The 16,059-nt window shown below is 39.9% G+C and overlaps 1 protein-coding gene across 2 annotated transcripts; it reads right to left on the minus strand.

The window, feature by feature from the left end:
• Positions 1-1,194: 1,194 nt before the first annotated feature.
• Positions 1,195-16,059, minus strand: shisa7b (shisa family member 7). Of its 2 annotated transcripts, XM_077195293.1 has the most exons (6): positions 15,406-16,059; positions 9,486-12,669; positions 9,134-9,291; positions 6,741-6,797; positions 5,077-5,262; positions 1,195-4,548 (listed from the first exon to the last, which is right to left on the minus strand). In XM_077195293.1, exons 2-6 carry the CDS (start codon positions 10,163-10,165, stop codon positions 3,710-3,712), a joined length of 1,920 nt encoding a protein of 639 aa, XP_077051408.1. In that variant the 5' UTR covers positions 10,166-12,669; positions 15,406-16,059; the 3' UTR covers positions 1,195-3,709. The 2 variants fall into 2 exon arrangements, with proteins under 2 accessions (XP_077051408.1, XP_077051409.1); XM_077195294.1 differs by lacking the exon at positions 6,741-6,797.

A 16,059-nucleotide genomic window follows, 5' to 3' on the forward strand; every position in this document is an offset into this window, starting at 1 on the left:
GTCAAAGAAAGTTTTTTTTCTTTTTAATTCACGGGTTCATTCTATTATGCATTTGAGGTAAGATGACAGGGTAATGGCTTGTGATTTTAACAAAACACCCTGAATTGTGTGTAATTTTCGGCATTCGTAGTTTCGTAATGTTATTAACGGTTTAGGGAAACAGCGCCAATAAAAAACAACAACAACAAATGGCTCGTCCTAAATATGTTACTTCTGTGACGTAGTAACACATTGTCAAAGCACACACTTCACGAGCTGCCGCGCGAGACTTAAAAACATTACACAATGCATCTCTCTATCTCTCGCTGCGCACTGACTGATACAAAATCCAGCCAGTCAGAACAGCTGTTCCACACATATGCGAGCCAAAGTAATTAGAACAATTATTTAATCTTGTGAGAGCACGAGAGAGAGCACGCGCGCAGTATTTTAGACTGCACATATATTTTGGAAAGGATTGCAGTGCACAGCACCTCTCTGAAGCCATTTTACCAACATGCCGCCGCCGCCGCCGTCTCCCCCCCTCCGCCACCCTACCAGAACATAAGGTCCTCGCCCACCCTGCCCCTCAAAATGGCGAATGCCGGTGATGGCTCGTCCGTCTTCCTTAGGAACCATTTAAGAAGCTGAACGTCCCATTTTAGATTAATAAACATTAATTAAAAGATTGTTTTGCAGAGAACGGTTATGATTTACCCTACAGCATTATAAAACTATAACAATAACAAACTGTGTGTGTGTGTGTATGTATATATATATATTCATATATATATATATTCATCAGGTTTAAACTAATTTTATACCAAATATAAAGAAAATGAAAAAAATAAAATAATGAATGCAGGAGAATGGTAAGTTGAGATTTATGGGAATGTAAATGTGGGGAAACAACTTCTTAGATTGTTTGCGATTTCATTATTATTATTAATTAATTCCCTTTCTTTTTCATTGCTAATCTAATTCTAAAGCATTCTAAAAAAGTCAAAAGTAGCTATAAGTGCATCCACTGTCGGGCTGTTTTGCCGATGTAAACAAACAATTAGGCTAATACAAGATCATGCATGGCTAAAACTACTCAGCACATTATATATTGAAATTTAAAACATCTCAAAAACATATACATGTAAAAACCAACCAACATATTTCATGATTCATGAGAAAAAGAACACGTGTCAATCTCCAGAAAACAACTTCTTTCTTAATGGCGAGAATTTTATTTAAAAAATAATAATTAAAGTTTTTGCTGTAGATATTTTATGCATGGCATTGTGGCATTTCCCCCCATAAAATGTACAACAAGATTTATGTATTTCATGGCAAGAAACATATCTAAAAGAAGAAGAAAAGAAACAATACTTTAAAAAAAACATTAAATAAATGGTGGTTGTTTATTCTGTTTTTCATAACTTTGGTGAATGCAGCAATGGATTTTTTTTAATGATTTGTTTATTTTTTGCATTCAAAGAGACACTCACTTAAAAAATAAAATTATATTTTGGGTTTTCTGAAATGCACATTCTCTGATTTCACACAAAGCAAAAGTCAGATAAAATGCGAGATAAAGCATTCCAAAATAGACACTGAAATACACACAAGCACACAAATACAGACACACTAACTGGACACATACACACCTTGACATCAGAAGTCAGCAATATGACATCATCAACACTGGCTTTGACATCTTCATGCGTTTTGTCTTTTCACTATGATTGCATCTGCTTTTTTGTTGAGTTACAAAGGTTAGAATCCACTATAAACTCAAATATAAACAGGAATAAAAACAATTTATAAAGTCACAGAAAAAAATAAAACCAAACAATGATAATAATCAATAATATGAATAATATTGATGACTATATATATTTATATATATGCACATAAATTGGCATGTGTACATATTTGAACATTCGGGCTTCAATTCAAAATTTTTTTTTTTTCCTTTTCAACATATTTAACTTCATTTTTAATAAAAGCTTAAACATTGCAGAGTGATCTAAAATACTATATTATGGCCCAATAATCTTGCTCAGCCAGGTCGTTCTCAGACATCCCACCACAACAGTGTCCATTTGATGTGGAGACAGCTGAAAAACACACAGAAATCGCTAACAAAAAAGACATTTTTCTTGAATATAATATAGATAAACAAGACAGCTTTTACTCCTAAATCCTAACTCATCGGTTAGATAATAATGCATCTTAGTGTGACACAGAGTGTTGAAGTAGCTTTGCAGATTTTGTTCCATTTTTCTGTTTTGTACACTCATTGGCATGTAGCCTCTATGTTCCGCACAGCCGTGCCACGGGGAAAGATAAAAAGCCGTAGGAGCACGGAAGCACAGACACACATGAAGAAGTTTCAGAATAGCCCTTGGATTAAATTGTCCATTGTATAACTAAACCCTTTCCCCTGTCCCCCTCAATACAACAGCTTGAGTTGCAAATAAAGTGTGAAGACTATGCGTTCTTATTTGACATACTGCATGCCCATGATTAAATCTCAGCTCTTGACACTTAATAACAGAACAACCGTAAGAACTCCGGAACGTTTGATGCCGTCATTCGAAGCTATTCTCTGACTGGTCAAACATGCAAGAAAGAGACATGACTTCTATCAGTTTTGAATGCCTGACTTCGGTTACCAAATGTCTGTCTACTCAAACGTTTCTAGTTCAGATAGTATGACCTGATTTACCCATCAATCTGACAGCCTTTTGATTATATTATAAAACAGCCAAAATGTTATCCACAATGCAAAAAAGTATTCATGTCAACTTTGTTTCACAGTCTTGAGTAGAAGATGCTAAAAATCTCTGATCAACAATATAACACCCGTTTCCCAATGAAAATGTTTTCCTCCATTGTATTCCATATGAATCAGCTCTAATATGGCTAATGGTATTTGGACTCATATTAACAGTGCAGACTAAAGAGTCAGGTCACAAAACAAGTGACATTTTTCAAGTTCCAAGTTCTTCTCAATGACGATTTACGTACCAGCATTTTCTGCGCTTGATGGCAAGTCACAATCCATTCCCCCAAGCCACAATCCATTCCCAAGTCTCCAGAAAACATCTGATTTGAGAACGGTCAAATAACAGTTTCCGTGAGGTAATTCAGGACATTATTGGACATTTGTCAGTTTCATCCAGTATATCTCATTGTTCTCTTATTTTACCGATGAAGGTGACACACACCTACACCTCTTTGAGAATGACACTTTGGCAAACTCTGAGGCAATGTCAACTGCTGTCATTGGATTCAGAAAAAAAGTAACCCCTAAACCAATTGGCTTTAACATTAGTTGGAATGCACTAACTAGAGAAAACATGGCCTATTCTAATAATGAACCTTTTCACTTTTGTGTCTCCTCAGATCATGTCTGAATGGTGCCATCATGACACTATATGCTACACACATGTCAGAGGAAACCGGAGTCCCTCTTCACTTTTCTGTTTGTTGAGAATTTGACAATTTAGGGATCTACAGAATCACTCAGGGCATAGTCTCATATTCCTCTTTCTTTCAATAGTGATACACTGTGTATTCTCTTCAAATGGGCCTCATTCCGAACCACCTTCTTCTCTCCTTCCTCTTTTTCATTCTTCATTTCGGTCTTCTACCTTTTTTTCTTCCCTTCCTTCGGCTTGCGCAATCACACCTCATTTATCCATCTCCTTACCATCTTCTGTCTTTCTTTTTGCGCTCACACGGTTACTTCGTTCTTGCTCCCCGTCCTCAACGCCTGACCTCCACCCCCACCCCCTCCCCCACCCCCACCTCCTCCGGGTAGGAAGTGCAGCTGTTCGATGGTGTTCTGGCGTTTGTTGGCGAAGGCCATCCGGCGAGCGCTGTGCGCCATCGCTCCAGGCCCTCCTCCGGAGCCGTGGACGTCCCCCCATCCCAAAGTCCCAGCCCCAGCCCCATGACCCGACGACATTCCAGCGACCGTGTGGTCTTGCTCGCGCCCGGAGGTAGGGTGCGAATTCATTTTGATCATGTGATGGCGGTCGAGTGAGGGCGTCACGCACACGTTCTGCTGGGATTGCGCTTTCTGGTGGTAGGAGAGACGGGACGCGGTGGACACCATCCCGCTATAATCGGCCATCATTCGCTCTTCCAGGCGGTCTGGCGACACCAGGAGGCGTTCATGAGACTTGCGCAAATTCTGGGTGTTGGAGCTCTTGCTGGTGGTCGTGGGTTTGTAATACTGATGCTGCTGGTTCTTGGAGAGGCGTGAGAGGGTGTTCCCCTCTCCCAGTGCCAGAAGCTGGTCTTGGGACATCACCCGGCGAGGCGGTTTACTCATCGTGTCAAAGGTGGGGTTGTACTGTGTCTGGGGTAAAGGGTAGGGGTTGGGGGTGGAAGTGGAACTGGGCACATGGATGCGGGTGCGGGACATGTTTAGCGGTAGGGTTCCCCGGGCACCCAGTGTGAAGTCACCGCCCCAGGGCAGGTGGTGCTGGGAAGAGTGGAAGCTGGGTTGGGCGTTGTTTGGCCTTCGCTTGGAGGTGTAATATCCAGAATATTCATCCAGGTTTTTTTCTGTAGTTAGGAAAATGTAAAATTAATATCATTCATAAATTTGACAATTTACACCTGGTATAAACATGAGTTTAAGTGATCAGATCGCACTTGACCGCATTAAAACAATGCACTGTTGTATGGGACAGATGTTGACCACATTTAATGAAGGTGTAACACTCAAATGTGTTTTTGTTACTCGTATTCAGCTATGCAATGCTAAAAAAAAAACTTAAAAACAGACTTGCAGATTTGTTTAACACTTTGTTTAACAGATTTATAACAATAAAGAACACTTCCCAATAACCCTTTTTAAAAAGCCATTTTTAACTGTCAACATTCTGATGGAGTAATTTCCAAATTCTTTCAATTATAGTTTTCAGGCAGTGGCTGAATATGACTGAATATTATCAATAGAAATATATATATTTCACAGAGCATCCTTCGAAAAAAAAAGCAACAGTTGACCCCTTGCTACACTCCCTCAAAGACCCTCTGAGTAGTAGCAGCGTTGAAATTACACACTCTCTTTTTCAGACACACACTCACCTAGTCTCTTGAGGGAGCTGTAGCGGTTAAGCTCTGGTTTCATGGCGGTCTCGTATGATGGAGGTAGCTGGGCAAGGTTGTGGAAGGAGTGAGAGAAGGAGGGGTGAGAGCCAGAATTATTGTGCTTGCTGGACATCAGTGTTCCTGTGGAGGCCAACTGGGTGTTGTTCATGCGTTGAACTCGCTCTAAGAGTAGAGAACAAAGGAGAATAAGACAAATACCAACAACCGATGTGTTCAAAGTATATCTATCTGGGTCGAATGTATAATATGGGTCTAATTAAATGTGGGTAACTGGAACACTAAAGCTTCGCCCGATTCTCTAAATGACAAGGGAAGATGTCTAAGAATTACTTACAATGCAATTGGAACATTTGTGTGCCTAGACTATTGTCCATCGCTTCACTTTCCCTGTAAATTTAATATATCCTCATGTAATGATACTATCCCTATTCATGTAGTAATTTGTTCCACAGACACTTTTTTCTTAAAGTAATTTGCTGTACACTACAGAGAACGTCCCCCTTGAGCAACCTTGGTTTAAGCACTGCAGATTAAATGTACTCAAGGACACAGTGGTCACATGGGAACTCAGCAATTCTCTAGTTCATTGATCATCCTTGCTGAGATTTAAACTTAAGTACCTTGGAGTTAGAGTCCAGTTCTTTAATCACTAAACCTAATTCATCATGGCATATGCAATACGTGCTATTTTGATTGTGCCATGAATTTAAAAGTTAAAATGCTTTTTATTATTATTGCTATCTATCTATCTATGCAGAATAACTAAAAAAATCTACATTTTACAAAGTGTCGATGAACAAAATTCCTTATTTGGTTTTACATCCTCCTCCCCCGCCCCTACACCAACACTCGAGGTCACAAACACTCAAAAAATAACAAAAACAATAGTTATAATAGGAAAAAACATCTGAAAATGCCAATACCATAGACAATATATCTATCTATCTGGATTGTGAGCCATTGGATGGATGGATGGATGGATGGATGGATGGATGGATGGATGGATGGATGGATGGATGGACGGACGGATGGACGGACGGACGGATGGATGGATGGATGGATAGAAGGATGGACAGAAGGATGGACAGACAGATAGATAGATAGATAGATAGATAGATAGATAGATAGATAGATAGATAGATAGATAGATAGATAGATAGATAGATAGATAGATAGATAGATAGATAGATAGATAGATAGATAGATATTTTTTCCACTGTGAGAACCTGGACACAAGTTGCAATCCACAGCATCAGGGCTTTTTTCTCCCAATCTATTGGTTAAATATCATTTTCATATACTGTAGATATACTGCAATAAATATGAATATAATACTAAGCATAAACATGAAGAAAAGACACTTTTTCTTCATGATATTTGGCATTCTGCTACTATGCATGCCAACACAGTTACTGAAGCTTTGCTGACTGGTGCAAACAGTGCTGGGTGCAGGACAAACAACAAGAAAATAGCTCAGGGTAGCGACAGAGTGGGAGGGCACGAGCAAACACACTCGAACCAACTAGACCAGGCCAAAGCAAAGGCAGTGACAAATACACACAGACAAATCTGAAGCTTTCTTACTGGTGCTCTCACACAAGCGACACATTTGCACACTCTGCCTAAGCTCCTTGGCTTACCGATTGTAGTTGTGTGTTTAGGACTGGACCCAGTCTGTCCAAAACTGTGTTTCCCAGCTGCAAGAGAGCAGAGTAAACACCGACCCACTCCCGGTTCATAAAATACATTTGAGTCCTATATGCAAATTTAATATCTCAACTCTTAGAAACATGGTAATTGGTTTACCTGTCACCACAATTTTAAGAATTTCCCGGATGTCTATCAGCACAGCAAGTGAAAAACACAATGCGATGTGTAATGCTTCTGATAAAATGATTGTTTTGTCATGTCTAAAGCAGTTTTGTCATGCTGTACCACATCGCTTACTTGCAGTGCAGTTGTACTACTTTGTCAATAATGGTGAAAAAAATTATATGCAAATATTCTAAAAAGTGATTGGTGCCACTAAAATACTCTCACCACTGATTGGAAAGACCACCAGTGGCACATTCATACTGCGTGTGTTCCATTTAGCAAATGTAGCCAAACATTAAAACTTTGAGAGTGAAAAAAGGCAATTCAACACAAAATGGACAGAATCCTAGAAAGAGCATCATTTATGAAATCATGGCTAGCCAACACAGGCACTGACAATGAGGGTAATTTAATTTAATTTAATTAATTTAATATCTTTTTTTTTCAATGACAGACTGGTAAAATTTTACTTTTGGTTTCCACAGTTATAAATATTAGGTTACATCATTGAGATTAAATATGATGTTTTTTTTCTTGCATAGGAATTTTAAAATTTGAAATTTTATTAATGCCTTTATATATACACAACCATTCAAAAGTTTAGGGTCAGTAAGATTTTTTAAAATAAATTAATACCGTTACTATTTATTTAACAAGGATGCATTAAATTAATCAAAAGTGACAGTAAAGTTAATGTTACAAAAGATTTACAGAATATTTCAAATAAGCGCTATTCTTTTAAAGTTTCTATTCTATATATATATACAGTATATATATATATATACACAGTATATACATATATATATATAAATATATATATATACACACACACACACAAACAGTTGTAATCGAAATTATTGGCAAAATTTCATGTTTGCAATGAACAAATTAAAAGTAATCGAAATAGCTCAACACAAAAACAACAACAACACATGTTTTTATGTGGTCTGCCCAAACTTAACTGAAAATGCAACTTTAATGCAAATGCAAATTGAACTGAAAATGCAACTTTAAATGACAGCAATATCAAAATTATTCAACTACTTCATGGCAAGCATCTTTCATCGCTACACAGAACAGAATCCCAAAACTTCTGTGGCTTATATATATATTAAAATATGATTTTGAGCACTTTTCTTGTGCTTTTTAGGTCAGTAGTGGTGCATGTCTTGGAGTCCTGGCATGGAAACTGCATGCATTTAGTACGCGCCTTACTGTGCAAGCTGAAACCTCAGTGCCTGTTACCACCAAGTCTTGCTGCAGGTCTTTTGCAGTGACTCAAGGGTTTTTCTGAACTTGCCTTCTCAGAAATCTGGTTGCAGCCATTAATAGCTTCCTTTTTTTGCCCTATCCAGGTAGTGTAACCACTGTTCCTTTAAATTTGAACTTGCAAACTATGCTTCCAACGATGTCTCTGGGAACATTTAGTGGCTTTGCATCAGGTTGCATAAGTTGCATCAGGTGTGCTTGAGACAACACATGTTTTGCAGATTTCGAGCTGTTGTGAGGGATTCTATTCAGGGAGTTGAATAATTTTGAGTCTCCGGAAGTCATTAAAAGTTGCATTTTTAGTTGTATATGGGGAAACCACTTGAAACATTTGTTGTGTTGAGCTATTTCAATTACATTTGTTTGATTTGTTCATTGGAAACAATGTATATTTTGCCAATTAACTGGATTTGCAATGGGGGTTGAATAATTTCGATGTGTGTGTGTGTATATATATATAAAATGGAATGCACTGCACGGCATTCTTTAAACCAATTGAAAATCAAGTATCACATCTAATGCCATATTTTACAAGACATTTTATTCAAAGGCCCCTGATTACTCACTTTCTAAAAGTGGCCCCCGAGCTGCATACTTTAAGTATCTCTGTTTTGGATGTTGGTCAATCCTTTACTTCCTTTACTGCTGCTCTCTTTGCATGTAGTTATTACATAGCATCTTTTGTCTCTGAAGCAGGATTAATGTGACTCATTTCTGACAGATCCTCTGTTCTACATTACCTCATACACTCAGGCTTTTCAATCTGTCGACTAAATCATGCCTCCAGACTTCATTTCTGTGCTGTTGATTAATTCAAGCGCCTATTTCTCTATATCAACTCATTCATTCCCCTGCAAGTTTATACACGTTGCATCCATCCATTGTTTCCTTTGCTTAATATTCTGCTGTTATTCGATCTATAACTCATATGTGGGTGAGATCGACTCACTCCGGTTATCTTTGCTCTGGAGGACAGGAGTGTAGAAGTTTTTCAAAGGCCGCCCCAGTGTGCCCTCACTGGAGGTGGCGGTTGTTAGGACCGTGCTGTTGTTCCTCTCTCCTTGCTGGACCGGACTAGACTGGTGACGCAGAATGTCCACCAGCGCTCTGAAGAGAGAGAGAGATAAATAGTAAAAAAGAAAGATGAGTGTATGACGAAATCAAAAAGCAAAAGCTGAAAGAGTCTGACATCAAAATCACAACAGATCTCTTCATATGGCAGTCACTGGTGCAGACTCAGATGTGTACAGCATGGTCACCTTCCACTTTGTGAGTGCAGTCATAATGGGCCTTTCACTCACCTAGGCATGTTAATGTCTCTATTCCTCGGACGTCGAGACAGTTTATGGAAGGCCACTTTAATCCCAATGGCCACAGCCATGGTAAAAGAGATGACTCCCCCAATGACGTAAGCCGTGCTGTTGCTCTGTTGCTGCAGCGGGTCAAAATCTGGGTCGTGTCGAACCGGGGGATGAGTGACGGGTCCCGTCGTGACGGCCCAGTCAGGTGAGCGGTAATTATTGCAGGAGTCTTGGTCTAGACGGCTGCGCTGGTGCTCACAGCAGAAGCGATAATGGCAGGTGCCACAACAGTATATGTAGGTGCCCCTGGTGCAGTTGAAAGTGATGTCGAACTGTCCCATCACGTCGTAGTAGCCCTGACACACGTCCACGTCCACCAGTCGCCGAGGAGGAGGTGCCACCTGTGCGGCTCCCAGCGGGGGCTTCAGGGCATCGGCTGTTACATTGCGGGGTAGCATAATCTGCGGCAGGGGTCTCGGAGGGATCTCGGCTGCCTCTGGCTCTGCTGCCATGGCAGCAGCCTCCTTGTCCCGCATGTCAGGTTGAGGGACCTTGCGTCCACGTCCTCGCAACAGAAGCAACACCGGTCCCCCATTCACAGAGGAGCGTTCCGAGGTAATAGTCACTGTGGAGACCACAGGGCAGAACAGAAAGAAAAGCAAGATGGCAGCGGGTGGCATCTTGATACAGGGGACTTTTTTTATCAAAGATGAAAAAAAGTGAAGCCTTCGTACAAAAGACTACTGAGGCCTACAAAAAGCTGACGTCTATCAAAATTTGCAAGTCAATGTCGCAATATATAAGACATTACGTTAATCTCTATTTCACATGTGCATACACTTGTATGCAAATTATTTCATATGCAAAATACACATCCAATTGCGGGAGTTCTGATTGAAGAAAAAAGCATGAGACTCGCAGTTAGGGTGTAAACATATTTCTGAGGAAATTATTAACAAGAATGAGGTAAATCTATGTACAAGTTTTATGCTTAATGGGTGAGAGCTGGAATGCTTGAAAATGTTGATTTGGCACAAAATCAAATATTTGGAATCTTCTCAATGGGAAAATAAATAAAAAACAGCTTTAGAAATATGGCAATGACAATAAAGTATTTGACTTTTGTTGCAAGCAATTTAGTTCTGTAAACAAAACGTATATTTTAACTATGTAAACTTTTTAAAGTGTCAAAGTCATGGGAACATCCTCTAAAAGGTGGTTTTGTTTAAGTCTGTGTAACTGAACTGATCTATGGCACAAACAACTCATTCAAGACTCAATCTGAGTTCACCTTATGGGCACCATGTAAACATTTCTGTTTGAGTGTAAACTATATCTCACCAAATGCTCTCTATTCTGGTTGGCACTTCAGTTCTCGACTCACTAAACAACCATATATAGAAAGAAACAGTTAATACTACTCAGCTATTCTGTGTGATTTGTAAACAACTTTCATTGTCAGCTTCAAGAACTGATGTTGTCTTGTAAACAAATCTCAGTTGGTTGGCGCTTTAGACTTTAATCATCAATGAGAATATCTTGAAAGACTAACAAGAATACCTTTCAAGGTCATTGAGGTTCTGTTGTGTGGTCCAAATTATCAAGCTAACAGTGTCAGTTCTCAAGAAAAATACTAAGTACTTCATCTTTTCGAGTTTCTGTAGGAAGTTATTGAGGCTAGAGATAAAGAAAGGTAGGCGAAGCGATGAAAGAGCAACTTTCAAGAGTTCAGGAGAAATGGGGAAGAGCTGATCTTTTCTCTAAAGGTGGCACCACGGAACAAAGGCTCATTACGAAGGCTTTGGAAGAGTGTAGGTCGGTTAGGGCACTCGCGAAGTGTAACAAGCAGCAGGTATATATTAAATCCTGGCTTGACGACACAAGTCAGGCCAGAAAGGAAGAAGTGTTCAGGAAAGGAAGAAAGGAAATGGAAGGATGGACTGTGTATAGGTAAGGGTTGAGGGTCTATGTGTGTTGGACCCTCTTGCGTGAGTGTCTCTGCTCTGGATTTAGCTCAACCCAACAGAATAAAACAAACGGGGGCTTGGGCCCAGTTCTGGCAGGACAGCATGGTTGAGCCCACTGAACAGGCATGAACAAGTCGGGATTCATCCGTCAATGTGGAACACGTGTGGACCGTCAAGCAAACGCACCAAAAGACCTATCCTAAGTGTTAAAGAGCGTCTTTTCAAGTAGTGGGACAACTTTAAACGTCGTCCCACTGCCAACACAGTAAACGCGTCAATGGCTCGCTGGTGAATATGGCAGATTACGGAACGTCAAACCTGGACCACCGTTGAACATATAGACCTCTAAAAATATTCCTGAATGTACCCATGCATCTGCTGTTCTAGAATGGTCAAGCCGAATCCTCTCAACACTGGCAGGGATCTTGACGTTAGTATGGCTATGAGACGTATGGCTTCAGTATCTAAACCCTTTCAGAGACTCCTGAGGGTTCTGCTCTAAATGTGCAGAGTCCGTAGAGGTGGGAGGAGCAAACGAGATGGATGACTAAAGAGATCTGATGGATAGGAAGAGTAAAACGGGCCTTAGTGAGAGGAATGGACGACTAATCAACAGAATTAGCAGCAGCTCACTTTGGAAAGTTTAATGAGGCTTGTGCCAGCCATCCATAAGCCCGTCCATCCATCGATCAATCGATCAGGAGCCGAACTCTCTCAAGCTAATGCATTCGTAACGGCCACTCTTACATAAAGCATGTTTAACCAATAATGCACTGTTCTCCCTGTTTTGGGGAGCAAAAGCTGCTTGTTGTGTGTGACTCAAATTAAATGATGGAAATATAAATGATACACCTTGGGAACTATTACATCCTATTCAGTAGTGAAAAAGACAGATGAAAATTACGAATTAAAGTTGGTGTAAATTGTGGTTAAATGGATGAACAAAAATGCAAAAGTACTGGAGAAATAATTTCTTGCTTCTGGTTGGCACGGTTAGTTTGGCACTGGTTTTGGTAGCAAAAAGTCAAGGAAAAGATCTTCAATCTGTGCAAATCAACATCCTTTCAAAAAGCCCCTGGCTCACAAAAACAGTGATGTTCGTCTCCTTTAGAAAAGATGATGACTTCCTATTCCTGGCTGGGACTCCAGTCGTTTTCATCCAGGCTGATGGCTCTTCGTCTTGGCTTCTGTTTTCCTTTGTTAGTCTTGGATTTTCACTGAAAGACAAAAGAAAGTGAATAAATCAAATCCCTGATTCAGTATGAACTCATATAGTCAGCCTAACGGTACACAGCTTATTGAGCAATCATGATTTATTTATTTAACATGTATGTGTGCATTAAAAGTACCATTGTGGCAACGAGAACGATGCTGAACCAAATGAAGATAAAGATGTGTTCTAGCATCTGGCTTGTTTATTGAACCAATCAGAGAAGGGTTCAATCAAGAGCCAGCGAGAAGCTAATTTTATTGGCCATAAGAAGAAAGTTGACCCGCCCTCCTCCTCACACTTTCAAAACCGTTTTATACAGTCTATGTGCAAAACTCAATGAGTAAAAGAATCATGCCAAAACTGCTTGCAAATTGCTGTTCACGGGCTTGCAATGCTTTTGGTCGTATTATGGCATTATATATATAATATATGATTTTATTTTTATGTTTTGTCTCTATTCAATTTTAAAAGAAATGAAAATAAATCAAATTAAATTAAGTAACTTTTTTATTTAAAAAATGTTATTCACTGAATATTCCAAAACTGAATATTACCATATGTTTATTTAATATATCAAAATTTTCCTTCGATTTCCCATTAAAAATAGCTGTATTGTGCAATAAAATAACTATATCTACCTTAATAGTGATATAAAATTACTCGTACCATTATAACATTTACACATTCAACCAGACAATGACTGCAATCAGTAAACTATTTAAAATTCTTAACAATAATTTGAAGAACTGTGCATTCAGTTTCAGTTACATTTCTGTTGTTTCCCTACAACAAAATCATCCACAATCATGTGGATGCGAATCACATAAGCCTCCACGATCAACAAGGTCCAGTGTATGCAAACCATATTTTTTGCATATAGTAGTGCGACCTCAGCTTTCTCACATACTGAGTCACACGTTACAGCAGTGAATAACATGCACATGTTAGCATAGCTGATGCAAAACAGTGAATTTTAAAACCTCAATGACAGGCACTGGGTGTAAATAAGCAAATAACAGTATAAACACCACTTAAAAAGGCTTGTGGGAACATACTGAAGGCTTATTACGCTCAAAGAGATGCAGCTTTGGACGACGTGAGAGAGGAAGCGGGGGGTGACACAGCCACAGATGTGTGCAGAGTGGGGGGTTGGCAGGGCAGAGAGAGACCCTATTGAGAGGAGAAGAGAAGACAGGAAGGATGCAGGGATGGGGGAGGAAGGGTCTTAAGGAGCAAGGACCCTTATGGAAGAAGGAATGAGGTAACACACAAGGCTACGCACCTTTAAACAGCCCCTCACAAGTGCATCTTATGCTGTTTTACAGTGCGCTTTATGCTCACCAAGTTGCATCTTTTCCAGAGTTGCCATCGGCAACGCCTTGTGTAGCTAATGATGTGAAGCGGAGAGACAGGGTCCTGGAAGCACGGGCTCGTGAAAGCGGTGCCTCACAGATGTGTGCTACAACATCTGCACGTACTCCTCTAACACACATGCACACTAGCTCTCCAAAGATGGCCTGAGCATGCCACACTACACGCCTCTCGTCCTTCCTTCTCTCTCATACACTTTATTTTTCTCGATCTTTTTGACAGTGCGTGGGTCGAAAGTGTTCTCTTAGAATAGCTCTGCTGCAGTGAGTGAGATAGAGAGGGATGTGACATAGAGATGGGCAGATGGATCACCTCTCTTAGTTCACTCGTTTCATCCTCCCTTTGCGATAAATAGGCCTACATACTTCTTCATATAAGCGAGCACATCTCCATTCATCTGCCTCTTCCTCTCCATTCCCCATCCCTTCATCCTCCTCCTGATCATCATCATCAACCCTATTTCTCTGACTTAGGAGGATGGGAGGCATCCGTCCCATCCACAAACAGGTGCAGATGACAGATGTCAGGCCAATATGCAGCCCATTACCATTTTATGAGCGAGCACACACCGAAATGGGAATGGAGAGATGAAGGGCAGAAAGAGGACAGTAGGCCTTAGAAGATAAAATCAAAGTAGCTTTCAGGATTTTAAGGTCTGTTAGTTAGCAACAAGTCATAGTACAAAAAAAGCTTTGTGCTGCATTTACAGACGAAGAAAAATGAACAAAGACACTTAAGTGTAATTTGTAAAGTGAAACATTGAAGAATTTGCTTAAGGATTTGCTTAATTATGTGCATTTTGCGACACTTGAATGCGTGTGTTGACAATGCGCCATAGTTACAAGTGACAAGCCGTTAACAAAAAAAAAGACATGCTTGTTTTATCACAATAAGGACTTTCCATTGACTTATATTGTTTTATACTAAGATAATTACATTTTTAACCCCCTACCCCTAAACTTAACCTTTTAAAACACATTATTTTTGCATTTTTAAATATTCATTCAAACATTATTTAGTTCACAATATAGGCAAATTCTGACCCCCACACACACAAACAAGACTATAGCAAGCTATACACACAGCATCATCATGGCAGATCTCAGGGAGCAAATTAACATTCCAGTGGCGGACGACACACGCTGTGCGACACCAATCCCCATGACATGTATCCATCCCTTACATTCCTTAAGAATATTCAAAATTTAGCACATAACAGATGTGTTCATAAACAGAAATCAACCAAAAAAAAAAAAAAAAAAACCCGCAAAAAAGGCTGTAATGAGCGCGCGACCTATGTGTATGCCATCCTCGCGCACGTTGCAGCAGTAACAGCATCAGATGGGAACAAAATGAAGGCACGTCTTACCTGCGTGTGTGTTGCAACAGCTGCCCGCTTCGAATCTGTGGAAAATTATGCGGAGACTGAAAGAAATGCGATACAATAACCGTTCAAAGTTATTGTTTCCCCTCTCTTGGCTGACAGCAAATTGAATAAGATGATGCAGACCGCGCAGTATTCACAGAGATGGGGTCTTGCGTTTCTTAACAGCTCTTGGTTCGTAGAAAAAGACGCAGTTTTGTGGCATTGGCGATGGGAGAGTGTCTTATTTAAAGGCGAACAACACCTCCACTCGTCCAGGGTGTTCTACAAAAAAATATCAGTTTCAAAATATAGTTTGCATTGAGTCACAAGTCATAAAAACGTGAAAGCAATAAGTGAACGTCTCCAAATATTAGCAAAAATATCGACCATGCGTAATTGACAGTAAAGAAAACGCAGAATAACGTTACTCCGTGCATCCAGGTAAAAATGGGTTATGTTTCATATAAAACGCTATTGACTATGCACAGTCTAATCCGTATGTTGCCAAATACACATAAAACGGCTGATTAATTAGACGCGCCCGGCAATATCCGTTTCCCTACTATTTAAATGACCGTGTTATTCCGCTTTCAACACAAATTGAATGGGCTCCAGATCTACCTCCGCGCCACTGAAACGCAATTGCTCCCACAAAGG

This window comes from Siphateles boraxobius, unplaced genomic scaffold (genome assembly GCF_051911475.1).
Source record: "Siphateles boraxobius isolate OS27281-9 unplaced genomic scaffold, OSU_SipBor_1 33, whole genome shotgun sequence".
In the NCBI taxonomy this organism is placed as follows: Eukaryota; Metazoa; Chordata; class Actinopteri; order Cypriniformes; family Leuciscidae; genus Siphateles; species Siphateles boraxobius.

Excerpts from the sequence above, each read along its gene's own strand:
- shisa7b (XM_077195293.1), bottom strand. The coding sequence starts at position 10,165 with ATGCCACCCGCTGCCATCTTGCTTTTCTTTCTGTTCTGCCCTGTGGTC. Across the intron at positions 9,292-9,485 it reads AGAGACATTAACATGCCTAG|AGCGCTGGTGGACATTCTGC; the intron begins GTGAGTGAAAGG and ends CTCTCTCTTCAG. Across the intron at positions 4,549-5,076 it reads CAGCTCCCTCAAGAGACTAG|AAAAAAACCTGGATGAATAT; the intron begins GTGAGTGTGTGT and ends TCCTAACTACAG.